Raw genomic sequence first — 13,935 nt, forward strand, 5'->3', positions numbered from 1 at the left:
TGTAAGGTGAACTAGCAAACACCATCATAGTTACATGTGGCTGTCTTCTTGTTTGATAGCAGATACTCCCTTCTCCCTGGCTAAAAATGCTAAAATGACCAAAGAAAAAGTGGGAAACAGCTAAACGAGAGGTTTTTGGACAAAGTTTGTGTTTTTTCCATTGTTTAAGCACTGCTTCCAGCCAAGAGTGATACCATATATGCCCTATAGCTGCAGAAAAGGCTAACATTGTTATCTTTTTACAAAAAAAACCCAACTGAACATGAGAGGTTTTTGGACCAATTTTGTGTTCTCCATTCTTTAAGCACCGGTTTGAGCACCGTTTAAGCACCGGCACCGTTTCAAAAGTACCGGTTTGGCACCGGTATCGGATAAAACCTAAACGATACCCATCCCTACTCTTACTCCACATCTGTCCCAATATTTTCCAGGAATAGTTTCTTGAATTACGTATAAAATTAATTTGTGGCTTCTAAAATGTAATTAGTTAACACTGTTGGTAGTAAATATGAACTACGAAATATTTTTTGCTGATAGACTATACTGTTTAAGTTCTAGGTACTATACGAATACTGAAATAAACTAGATAAAAGTAGAACCTTCTTCACTCCATTTGTGAGGCAGGTTATTGCACCCATCTTGGAGAACTTTCAAAAGCTGTTCAGTGGAAATATGGTGTCTCATTTGCATCTGTCTTTTAATGTAGTCCTTGGCAGACTCGGTGATGTTGACGTGATAATAGGACATTATGTTGATGCTGAGGACTCTGCAAGGCCATGTTATCTGTTGCAGAAGTCCCTCTTCTTATTGAAGATTGCTCTTTATGATTCTGTCTGTATGTCTGGGCTTGCTGCAATGCTAACAATCTTAACTTCTAAAATGCCTCTAAAACCTCTGCACCATATTAGATTTCATATCCCTTTTATTCCCTATGCATAAAGAGGTAAGGTTGCAAAGCGTACCGAGTACTTTTATGTGCATAAAAGATATGCACAAACACACACAATTCTGAGTTAACACTGAGTCTCTTTACTGAACTGACCGTTAATCTTTTGGAGGCATCCACTTCAATCATGCCACGGAGAAGGTTCTGACAATCTGGAGGGATGAAGTGTGGCATGTGAAACACACCCAGCTTCACCTTCTCCAAAAGATTCCTTAAGTTGTCATCATCAAACGGTAGGGCGCCCTGAAGAAACATAAAGGCAGAGAGAAGAGAAAAGAAACGAGACTGAAATGATAGTTGGCAGACGTGACAAGTAGGAGCAGGGAACTAAGTGGAGAAGAAAGAATTTGCGGTTAATACAACAGCAGCGTTATGACAGAGAAAATGATTTTAACTGACTGAAGTCACAAAAGAAAAAAAAAGATTATTAATGACTAACAAGACTCGCTAGAAGAAACAAAAACACATTTCGAATCTTAATCCTGCACGACTTAAAAATTCAGCTTGCTTTCGCAACTCATTCAACTCTCCAGTTGGAGCGTTTTGCCCTAAACAGCAACGCTAAATAAATAATAAACAGCAGTGAGCTGAAAACAGGGCTTCGCTAATAATTACCCAGATTTCTCATTTACCTCATTCATTTAGAATTCTTTCATAAGAGTCATTTATCAGAGGGTGCTGACACCTCACAGATGTAGCAATTTGATGAATGGCAACCTCAATCACAAGTGAAGATGGAGGGGTGGAGAAAGATGGAAAGGGCGAGGAAAATACAGAAAGAGCTGCCGAGAAATAAAGAGGCAGGAAAAAGGAAGGTAGACTTGTGTAACGAATGATCTGAGTGCAGCCTAACTCCTGCGGAGTATGCGCGTCTCCCACAATCAGACAAATGGTTATCTCGCGGCTAGTCAGCAGGACGAAACTGAAGAGAGACAGCATTTTTTCTGCAGTCGAGCAGCAGAGGCGGAAAAAAAAAAGTTTTGTTTGGAGCGAGAAAAGCGTGGTCATGATGGAGATAATGGTAAGCAACATCAGTTTTATGCAACACAACAGTACTAAGTATACTATCATTAAAACAAGTGCACACACACATATAAGACAGACAGAGTGGAGGGAGAGAGCGGCAAAAACAGACAGATACACAGGGCCTGTGGCCAAAAGCTGCCCTGTCAGCATTGGTATTTATTTTAGGCTCTTGTCTTTCAGTTTGGCTGTATGAATTATTCATGAGCTGGAGTGTGTAGGAACTACAGTACAGCTGTTGATGAAACAAAGCTTCGGGGCTGCATGGCTGGGGAACCACAGACATAATGCAGCTAGAGAATAGACCTGATTATGGATACAGCGTCGTCTGTGGGTACAGGATAATGAATAAAAAGATGCTTCTTTTCTCTGATCTTCTGTAGCACATCTATATCAGCTAGAGGGTGTTTCTGCAACATTTAGAGGTTTTTTTTCTTTCATTTAAACGACAGAATTTGAATTTAACTCCTTAACACCTGAGTTTATGTCAGAGGCTCCGTGGTGAGTTTAGGCTAGCACTCTCTTTTTATTTCTCAAGCTTCACTTCCGTTCTTTATTTATTCACCACGATGCAAAGGCTAGACTTACTGCTGGATATGACACAAAAGCAACACTTCATGGCAAAATTGTATTACGCAATATGCCTCTAGAGATGTTAAACTGGGTGTCAGTATAATATTAACATCAGTTTACTGAAGAACAAGCTGACACTCACCACCAACAGAGCAAAAAGAATGACCCCGCAGCTCCAGACGTCTGCTTTCCTCCCGTCATACTTCTCTCCCTAAGGGCAAAACATTGTGTTAGACAAGTTTAGACTGAACGTTAAGGCCAACTGAAACAAGACGGAGGATGACTAAAAATAAGTTAGCACAGGAGGAATGAATATTGCGATTCTGTGAGAAGTCACTTACCCTGATGACCTCTGGACATGCGTAGTGTGGAGATCTGTTGGAAAAGGAGCAAACAGATACAGAAGGTTCAGGTTATCTAAGGACTTTTTTTCCAGTTGTGCTGCAGAGTAAATAAAAGTTCACAACAGAGAAAACAAACAAGCATAAGTCACTGTCTGAAAATATGAAGACAACAATTTATGCAGACAGTAAAAGTCTCCGGCGAACGTAGATCAAGATGTGTTTTAGGAGTTTAGGGGTCCTGAGAGTGTTTGGATGTCCTCTGCCTTGCTCAGTCAAGGGCATCCTCTCACAGCAGACGGTGAACAGACCCACTAATCTTTACAGCCCCTGGATAGACTGACAGTAAAGCCAATGACTAGATTGACATATCAATATCATATGAAGATTTATGGAGCTACCTTGCAAAGACCCCTCCATAAGCCCAGGTCTATGGATGAGTGCAGTATATGGGTGACTTGTTACTCTATATATTAATTCTTCTCACTGTTTGACATTCCTATATTTTTAAGGGATTCTCTGGAAATCAGATAAAAAAAACTTAATTTCTTTGCTCCTCAAAACAAATCACTCTGTTTAATGGCATAGCATTTGGGTCGACTGAGGGACTACGTAGTTTGTAAACAGCCTTTAGATTGGCTGTTTTCTTGTGCACTCAAGAATACCAGCTCTGACAGCCCAGCTTATTCAGACTGTCAAAATACTGGCCAAAAACAAACACGGCTACCGTGCCAACTCGGGATCTCCAAGTGCCTGTGCAAATAAGTACTTGATGACTTTTCTTCAAAGAAAAAAAACCATCAGCTCTGCACTCATTTTACTTCATGAAGGCCACAAGACATGCAAAACCTATAGCTTTGTCCTATTTAGGTCATTCCTTGTCAGTTCATCAAATGCCACACGTTCCCCTACAGTTTTGGTTTTGACGGGACTTCAAATCTACTGTCAAAGACTGGGAATGCAATGCAATAATATTTTCTTTCTTCAAGCATCCACCATTCATGCCACACTCTTGACAGCCTATATTCACAGAGCCATAGTAGCAGATATTGACACAGAAAAAAAATATGGAACTTCATGTGTAAAAACATACCTAACCTTCATCCATTGGGACACTTAAATCAAAAAAACCAAACCAACAGAAACGTGAAATTTTAGCATTTCTTCAGGTAAATTTGTGAGAGTGAGGTGGGAGTTTTTTGTTTGTTTTCTGTACTGTTTCTTTTGTGTTACATTTCATGAATTCAGATGGGTTCAGATAAACTGACCCACATATAAGAGGTGGAAGTAGCCAATAGGTCAAAAAACTGAAGCCAATGCATCAGTACTTTAAAGTGCAGTTCCACTGGTGGTTGCTACAAAAAAGGATCCATGTAGTTCTTTTATAAAGAAAAAAAGAGGTAAGTCAGTAAAATGCTTCATGTTATTAGGATTTTTTGATCAAAAATTTTTAAAATAAAAGTATTACTCTTTCATCTAACGAAAACGTTTAATGTATTCATCCTCTAAAGGTGCGGCCACTTTTGGTATGCCTTAGGAACACCGGGTCTAGGATGAGCTTTGTAGTGCTCACTTTGAAACACTCAGTCCACTCATTATTTTATGTTTAGAAAGCCTCTTCTGCTATTATGATAACTGATATCTGACTTTTGAAAGGCTAACCTAGTTCAGCTGCAGTTTCCCACTATCACAGCTCTATTTAGTGAGTAATTTGCTGCCAGCAAATTACTTACTAACTACACCAGGTATACAGTGTTTCATTAAGTTAACAACCATTCAATGACACGATAAAATCCATCCGAGTACGCTTCAGTGAACAAGCCAGTTAACGGGGTCAATGCTGCAAAGTTCCTTTCACATTTGATTGCGGATCAAGTATGGGTGATATTGCAGAAACGTCCATGCTGCTCATACCAGGTCCAGGTTATATGGTGGGACACTAAAGATAAATAGAAAACCGTGAGAGCCACTTCCCACTGACCAGAAAAATGTAGTTTTTAGAAAAACAGTTCAACGTGGGTTTGGCATTACATCAGTCTTTTCTCTGTCTTTCTCAAACTAACACCTGTCTTCTATTTTCAGAGGGCAACAAATAGCACAAAATTGATGCATAAAAAGTTGGCTTTATCTCATGTATAGAGCTCATCAGTCGTAACTGTCTAGAGAGGGATTTCTGGACTTCTACAATACACAGTATACTGGACACATATGTATGAAGGGATGTATCGTGATCTTAAGAGATGTGAATTACCACAGAAGCATTGAAAGAAGCGCTGAGACACTGAGACATAAAGCTGATCTTCATGAAAATTCATCATTTTGGACTAAATCCGTGCACTTCCTCATTGCATATAAGATAATTTCCTTTCATCAATCTGTGCCATGGAATTATAGTAAATAAACAGTAAGCAGTGATGAACTCCCAGCTGGGTTTGTACAGAGAGAGGAAGAGGTTGTATTTGCATCCCAGAATCCATATTTGAATATGCTCGCCAATGCATCTGCTATACATCTGCATGTCTGCACGTATTTATGTATGTGCTCCGAGGCTCCCACTACTCTACCTGGGGCAAGTTTCATCTTCACTCAGCTCCATTACCCACAGCAAATGGAATACATTTGTGTCAGACTGCTGCATGATGAGAAGGGGCCAGATAAATGTGTTTAATTAAAAAGTGTCATATCTACACTTAGAGACGGGACAGTCAGAGGGGCATGAATAATCAATAACAACACACATACACACATATTAGGAAACGGCACGAAGACGCGAAAACGTTAATGGCGCCAACATTCTGCTAGGAGACGTACATGCAAACAGACAAGATCTAATCAAGACTGTAGGGCTCGTGTTTTTGCTGCCGTAGGGTTGTCCAGACCTGATCTCTCTGTAAATGACAATGCTCAAAGTGATTGCCAATCAAGATGCTATTTGCTTGTTTTCTCGTTACTGTATCAAATTATTATCGTTAGTAATAATGTAGAACTAATTTAATTTGCAAGCCATCATTTGCAACTCCAACACACATGGGAAGCCATATGCATACACAATACAAAAGCATGTCAATACATATCCACACACAAACATGGACACATGTGCAAACTTTGAAATTAATATGCAGATGGGAAGTGGCTACATTTATTGATTGGAAAGAAAACAGTATTTCTCTCAATTGTCTTCTCATTTCCTGAAGGTGGTAGGTTCTGTGTTTGTGTCAGGGAAACAATTTAATGTAAGGGGTTGCTTTTATCTTCACTCTTCTCTCCAATATATTCCCTCCTCACAGATGTGGAGTCAGAGTGGAGGAGAGACAGATGCAGGGCACGCAATGTCAAATGACTTGATGACGACTTATGTTATTAGGAGCGCAATCAAGTGTTAATCTGTAAAAACAAAAAATCGTGAACAGATGTGGGCCCCATCCAAACTGCGTGCATGCATTTGTTTCATGGACAGCTCTGTGTTCATGCTTCCAACGGGGTACTTTTAGTACTTTATAAATTTAAAAGGGCAAAGAATATTCATTCCACCTCTATCAAATTAAGGCTTGCTCCGAGTGAGTGGCAGCAGAATGCAATCAAATATAGATCAAGTTGGTCAAAAGATACTGCTGAGTAAGAGCTGCTGCACATAGGCTTTCTAGGAAAATAGAAAACTTTAATGTGGTCGTCAAAGCTGAACAATGACTAAACGGTGGACACATCTGACTTGCAGATTGCTATGCGCACTGCTTTGAGTTGGCCTGATCTCTACCGATGAGTCATGAGAGCTTAGGCATTGTGCGACTGCTGGAAAAAAAAATTATGCAACAGTTTCAACCGGATGCATGTGTTTGCATGCACATGCACAATGAACGCGCGTGTGTGTTATATAAAGGGAGGGAGTCAGAGACAGAGAGGCACCCAAACAAGCAGAGGACATAGGGACTTAGAGGTGAGGGATGAACTAAGCCTGTGCTGCGCTGTGTGCGCATGTGTGTCGCTGTATTGCATGTGTAAAGTGTGTGTAACTTCAGTTTCAGCTGATTTGGAGGCTTAATCTGGACAGAATCAATCTGAGCTGGGGACAGCTGTCACAGAGCATATATCCAGCCGTGCACAGAGTGTCATGTGCAAATGCAGAGGAAATATTTTCCCAAGACATCCACTTTATGAGCAAGATAACAACTTAGACCACTCAGTTTGAGCAAAATTGTGGAACCATTTCTAGAGTATTATGGATGTCTGTCACAAGTGTGTGCAAGACTATCTCTACTTTTAAGATTAGGCTTAAAACTTTCCTTTTTGCTAAAGCATATAGTTAGGGCTGGACCAGGTGACCCTGAATCCTCCCTTAGTTATGCTGCAATAGACGTAGGCTGCCGGGGGATTCCCATGATGCATTGAGTTTTTCCTTTCCAGTCACCTTTCTCACTCACTATGTATTAACAGACCTCTCTGCATTGAATCATATCTGTTATTAACCTCTGTCTCTCTTCCACAGCATGTCTTTATCCTGTCTTCCTTCTCTCACCCCAACCAGTCGCAGCAGATGGCCCCGCCCCTCCCTGAGCCTGGTTCTGCCGGAGGTTTCTTCCTGTTAAAAGGGAGTTTTTCCTTCCCACTGTCGCCAAAGTGCTTGCTCATAGGGGGTCATATGATTGTTGGGTTTTTCTCTGTATCTATGAAGCGCCTTGAGGCGACTTTTGTTGTGATTTGGCGCTATATAAATAAAATTGAATTGAATTGAATTGAGCCAGCTCTGTGACATCAAAACATGGACTCATCATTACTTCCCTATCGAGTGCCTGCTTGTGTTCTATATATGTTTTAATAGGAGAACTATACCTACTTATCAAAACTATGTTATTTTACTCCATCACTAGACAATAAGACTTCATTATCTTGGGAAAATAATTGGAGATTATGTATCGGAATTTCAGGAGCAGGACCACGCCTCCAAACACGCTCCTTCCGGCTGTCACCTATATAGGTTCCCCCAGTTCTGCAAGCTGATCATTCTCGTTTACGTGCCCCACCCTCCCTCCCTCCTTCTTCTCCATTCTTCAACTTCTTCACTTCTGTTTAGTACATGGGGATCTGCCAGTTCCCTTCGAGGCCTTCGCCAAACCGCAGCTCAATTCACGTCAAAGCCATTCACCTTTACCTACTAAAACGCTGTCAAACTTAAATGAGGACGTGGGCCCAGCTAGTGATAAAGAGAGTAAAAATAACAATGCACTTCTATCATATTGGGCTGTGCTTAAATATTCAAATCTTTTTGAATTTAATGGAAGAGTGAAATTTTTTCTTTAGAGGACTACAGTGCAGCAGTGAAGTGTTTCTGTTAATCCATGGTGTTTATGAACCCAGCGCTTAAAAGTCACCATAAAGTGTGTTGCCTTTTATTGATAAATATGACCCTGCACAATGACCGCCAACACCTTAGGGTTGAAGAAAATCACTCCCACAATAAAAGAGACCTCGGTCCTTTTTCGAGTGCAGTCCCACTTTAAAAGTGACTCTTCCTGCAAGCAAATTCATTAATGTCATGGGATTGATGTGCCTGGTGCGGTTGTGACTATTCGATCATAAACCCAGTGTGAAATATTAGAAGACGGGAGCAGTAATGTGTGGCCATGGCCCTGGCCACGCTCATCGCCAGATACCACAGTCGGTGATAGACACTGAAAGTGTCTCCTGAAGATATCAGCACAGCACGTTTATGGGCACTTTGACAACGCTGCACCTAGCTGAGAGCCTCCACTCACTCCACTTAGTCTCTCTGACTTCTCCCCGTTTTCCTCTTCCATTGCAGCATTTCCACCTCCACTATGACCTTTTAATTACTCCCTCGGGACATCTGATATCTAACATCATTCAGTACATACAGACATTACATTTGTGATTCTACTCACCCACAGCTGGTTTCCAACAAACTATCGCCAACCTGAAGGGAAGCCATGCCAAAGTCTGCTATCCTGATGTTGTTCTTTTCATCTAGCAAGAGGTTCTCTGGCTTTAGATCCCTGTGACTGAAAGAAAATGAGATAGAAACATGCAGCAGTTAATGAGACGTGAAAAAGCTCATCATATTTAATAAAAGCAAGTGATACTGAGGAGAAACAAAAGGGGCCCTGAACACCTGTGCACCACACTTGGATCCATGCATGAACAAGACATAACAGTAACCAGCTATTGCTGCTACCGTCGTGCTCTTGGCAACACCTCTCTCCTTTGATCTGTCCAAGCTAAAACTAAGGGCTCCCACCTTGTGACTGCACTGGTAAAAGGTGTGAGAGCCCCCTGCTGTGTCCTTTTCTCCTTCTGTTTCCTTCTCTTTGTCCCTCAGCTCCTTCCTCTCATCTCCCAGACAGCCACCAGCAAACTGGCTGAGCAAAGGGCATCAAGGGGAGGCAACCGCAGAGGTGGTGTTCATTAGATGCCATTCAGTACCACTAAACACAGCAAGGGGGATAATATCCAGCAGACATAATCTCCCTACTTAAAAGGACCCGTTGAGAGAAATAACTTTCTGATGCTGACTCGGAGGTTAAGACCTCAATTTTGATGAGTGGCTCTTCAAAGAGGAGTGGCGTTAGCGTTTTATTGGATGTTTAACATCTCTTCCCGGGTTGAGGGTTCTATTGCATCATCCTGTACAGTTCTTGTGATGTCTGCCAATGCTGAAGAGGGTAGCACAGACATGTATATGTATATGTATGTGTATTCGCTGACACTTACTTGGCTATCTTTTCTACAATCTTTATGAACTTCCTTAGTTTCCATTTTGCTTTAATAGGAGGTCTTGGGTATTGGAGAGCCCCAGAGTTATCTGGACTTTCATCTTCCTGCTACTCTAATGATAGAAAGGGGAGATAGAACAATAGCTGGATGTCTGGCTGCCTTTGAAGAGTGCCTCATCACAATGGACATTTAACCTTAGATGACATCAGTTGCTGTAAAACTCGTTTCCTGTCCTGAGGGATTAACTGTCAGCTGGCTTGTTATCATCATCCTGGCAGTCTCTGTGATCTCAGCTATAATTGAAATAAAACATAGATAGCATCTAAAACAGTTCTCCCCAGGCTAAATCTTTCATCAATTCACACAACCATCATTTGACTGTGATGCAAGTAGCCTGAGAGTTTTAACTAGCACTGTCACGGGGAAGGAACAAACATTTACAAAACTGCTCCAGGGGCACCGATATGAGAGTGTCTGAACAGTGCATCTCCAAGGTGCATGCATCTGTCCCAACAGGTCAGATCATTATTGTAAAGTGTTCAGAGTGGCTGTTGATTGTTAAAATGATCAGAGTGATATTTATGAATGTGTTAAAAGAGTCATTAATATTGAAATAATGGATAAGGTCTCCTAGCTAAAAGACCAGGAGGAAACACTGTAAATTTTAAGGGAGATTAATGTCATATTAGTTGTTTTTGTATTATTATTTTTGAGTGGAACAAAAAAAAGGAGAAGCCTAAAAGATTTGTGCACCAAAGATTTCAGCTGTCAGATTATTAATTAATTAGCTTATACATTTTTTAAAAGTAAGGTATCAGATCTCAGACCTTAAGTAGCCTGTGGGTGCTAAGGCTGAGTTTACAAAAACTCATCGCATATTTCCCAAAAAATCATCCATCGAGGGTTCCTTTACCCACCTACCAGCTCACAAAGCACGAGAATGGTAGAGCCGAGAGCCGAGAGCAAAAGGAATACCAGTTCTGAAACCTAACATCACACAATCATGAAAAACACTAAAGATGAAAAGTGAATGACTTGTAAGACAGCATGGTGATCCTAAATACACCCCAAAATCCACAGCCCCTAGAGGTGCAAGCTCAAGTTTCAGCTACAGCCCACACATTCCCTAAAATCACTGAAAATCTTTGGATGCACATTAAAAAGACCAGTGCATGCAAAACAACCCAGGAACATCAAAGAGCCACACCTACACACCTAACAAATAAAAACGGATAGCATGTGAAGCGGCTCCAAAAAAGTCTTTATAAGCTGTGATACTTTTCAAAAGGTGTAAGCACAGACTATGCAGGGTGCTTTCATTTTTGCTTCTGGCCCTTAACTTTTTTGTTATTTTGATATAATAAGCAGTGTTGGGGAGTAACGGAATACATGTACCGCCGTTACGTATTTAAAATACAAAATATGAGTAACTGTATTCCGTTACAGGTACCGTTTAAAAAGGTGGTATTTAGAATACAGTTACTTTGTTGAAATAAATGGATTACACGGCGGTACTTCCCTGTTTCATATTGTGGCGGGTCAGGACTGTTTGGGTTTTGTTTGACAGCTACGTTCTGTTGTTCCAGGCGGCAGCGTTACGGTTGCCATGGTTACAGGGTGATGCTCTCTCTCTGCGTGTTTCCTGGGTAAGAGAGGCCTTTTTGTTGTTGTGCTAAGCTAATAGGCAGAATGCTACAGGTATAGCTCTAAAGAATGTAGCATCATAGGCAGTGTAGTCCGTGCTGCAGGGAGAATGGACTGCAATACACGTTATGTGTCTGTGAGCGAGGGAGGGAGAAAAAGGAAAAGTACGAGCTGTCATCGAGCAAAAACGGGAGCTGGAAGCATGTAAATATAATAATAACCACTGCAGCCAAGAAGAGTGCCTGACGAGCCCAGTTGTAAGTAAGCTATTAAGACTCGACTGTACACCGTGTTCGTGTTTTCCTCCAAAAACAATAAGTTCTGTTGGAGCAGCCTTTCAACGCCTCTCTCTGTCTCTAGCAAGCAAAGTTGACCCAGACAACAAAGTAAAGCTAGTTTTCAGCTACGAGCCGACACGAACCCGACGTATTGGCCAGAGGTCCCTTTACTACGGTTCGGAGCCGCGGACCTTCAGTAACAGTAATAAATCACAGCAATAGTACATTGATGTAGTTGTAAACAGCATGATAATATATTAAGTAATCCAAAGTATTCAGAATACGTTACTCTCATTGAGTAACGTAACGGAATACGTTACAGAATACATTTTGGGGCATGTATTCTGTAATCTGTAATGGAATACATTTTAAAAGTAACCTTCCCAACACTGATAATAAGTTAAAAAAAAAAAGACAAATCTTGCTTAAGAAATTATGTTTAATCTTGAACTTTACGCCTTTTATGACCGTTAAATCACTCATCACTGTAACAGAAATCCTGACCAAAGCAAGTATTCCCTCCCTGAACCGTCTTCATCGGATGCAACAACAAAAATTAAGTTTGTCTCTTAAAGAGCACTAAACACGGCATAAAGAAAGTGCGTTGTCACAGGCCCGTCACACGTAAAACAAACAGTCGACACTCAAGAGGTTGTTCCACAAAAAAAGGCAACAGCACATTTATGCAGTGAACGCACCAGAGGACCAAATTGCATCTAAATGCTTTATTGGTTGTCAAGACCCTGGTATCTATAATGGGACATTAAACTGCCTCTCTGTCACATTAGACTGCACTTTGCTACTGTAATCCTGCTCGCACAGCACACCAGTAGGGATATTGTGTATGTCAAGCAAGGGTGGAGGCTGTTAAACAAATTCAACAATTGCAATGGCATTGAGTAGTTTTTCTTAAAAAGAATAAGAGTTGCATACCACTGGCTTGCTTGAGGAATCAAAGACAGAAAGAAATAATACACTAGATGCCATTGATGCATATAGTTTTTGCAAAGGTCTATGAGAATTGTCTAAATGCTGCTATGCTTGCTTTAAATGGATCATTTGAAAAGAACAGAATAGAAAAATGAAAATGCCAAAGGGGGGGTGCATAATTTAAAGTTTAGTACTGTCATCCATCATTTCCATGCAGTCTTGCCTTTGTCTTTAACACAAGCCTGTCAGTTCACTATGCACTATGCTCTGATGACGATTCCTTGTAATTCAAAGGTGATATGTGTTTGTCTACAGATTCTACGTGTTATCCGAGCGAGGATTTTACCCCAAGGAGCTGTTGGACATGATTCTTGTAACCAAACAGCGTACGCCTAATTGCCTGTGATCATTTGCACATATTTTGCTGATATGTTGTGTTTTACAAGAGGTTGTAATGGCTCTGTCCTCTTGGGGCTCACATCACTATAATTTCTCAGACACGTTTATGGTGATGAGCAGTTTTATGACTAGTTTGGAGCTCAATGAAAATATACTTTTCTCATGCTGACACATTTGACATATACCATGTTTTAATGTCGCTTTTCATTAGGTCTGCTCACACCAAGAAATGTGGCTCTAATTGGAGCCACGAGAACACTTACAACTAACACTAATGGATCAAATGCATCTTTTTGACCTATTAACATGCCAGGAAAATGACTCACCTGTTTTTGAATTTTCATGAGGTACTACAGTTATCCTGGTGCAATACAGTGCACAGAGTGGGGTTTAAAACCACTGTTGAGAATCAAAATGCGCCCATTCAGCCTTCGGCGCACCCTGGTGTCGTTCTTCTCTTTCTACCTTTCTGTTTTCTTTTCTGGTTTCTGGTGACCCAATTAGAGAGAGACCACGCACATTCACTTAGAGAAAGCTTTAGGCTAATATTGTATGGAATTAGAAAAAGAGGACAACTCTGACTGCTGACTTGAATGTGCTAAGCAAAATCCTTCATTAGCCAGTGGAGTTAATTATGTATTCAGAGCAATGAGGGATGAGAAAGATAAAAATGCATTTTTAAATTTCTTTCAGTAATGTAGTTGCGTTGCAGTTTAAACAAGTGAAAAAATAGTTACGTTTGCATCAGCTACACACTGCTTAATAGCACAAGAATTCATTTAGAGCCTTCATCAAAGTCAAAGTATTTAAATATTTTAAAATTTATTTGATAAAGATAAAAAAGAGGTGATGCTTTTATAGCAAAATGCGCTATCTGTCCAGTGAATGACAGTAGACGGGGGAATTAATTATTTGATCCCCTGCTGAATTTGTGATATTGAGCACCTACAAATAAATGAACAGTCTCTAATCTTTATGTTACTTATATCGAGCCAGAACACTGAAGCTAGGTTGTGGATGGGTCTTTCAGCATGACAAGGACCCAAAACATACCGCTGAGCAATGTTCCCTCTAA

General features: G+C 40.7%; 1 protein-coding gene across 3 annotated transcripts in view; it reads right to left on the reverse strand.

Moving 5' to 3' along the window:
• brsk2a (BR serine/threonine kinase 2a) overlaps nt 1-13,935 on the reverse strand; it is a 192,559-nt gene that overhangs the window by 34,471 nt on the left and 144,153 nt on the right. For all 3 annotated transcript variants that reach the window (XM_087842943.1, XM_087842944.1, XM_087842942.1), the window contains exons 5-8: nt 8,781-8,897; nt 2,884-2,917; nt 2,685-2,753; nt 1,043-1,189 (exon numbers count right to left, since the gene is read on the reverse strand). In XM_087842943.1, coding sequence (XP_087699069.1) covers nt 1,043-1,189; nt 2,685-2,753; nt 2,884-2,917; nt 8,781-8,897 — 367 coding nt within the window. The remainder of the gene's footprint in view (nt 1-1,042; nt 1,190-2,684; nt 2,754-2,883; nt 2,918-8,780; nt 8,898-13,935) is intronic.

This window comes from Neolamprologus brichardi, chromosome 7 (assembly GCF_056152115.1).
Source record: "Neolamprologus brichardi isolate AB-2024 chromosome 7, ASM5615211v1, whole genome shotgun sequence".
Classification (NCBI taxonomy): Eukaryota; Metazoa; Chordata; class Actinopteri; order Cichliformes; family Cichlidae; genus Neolamprologus; species Neolamprologus brichardi.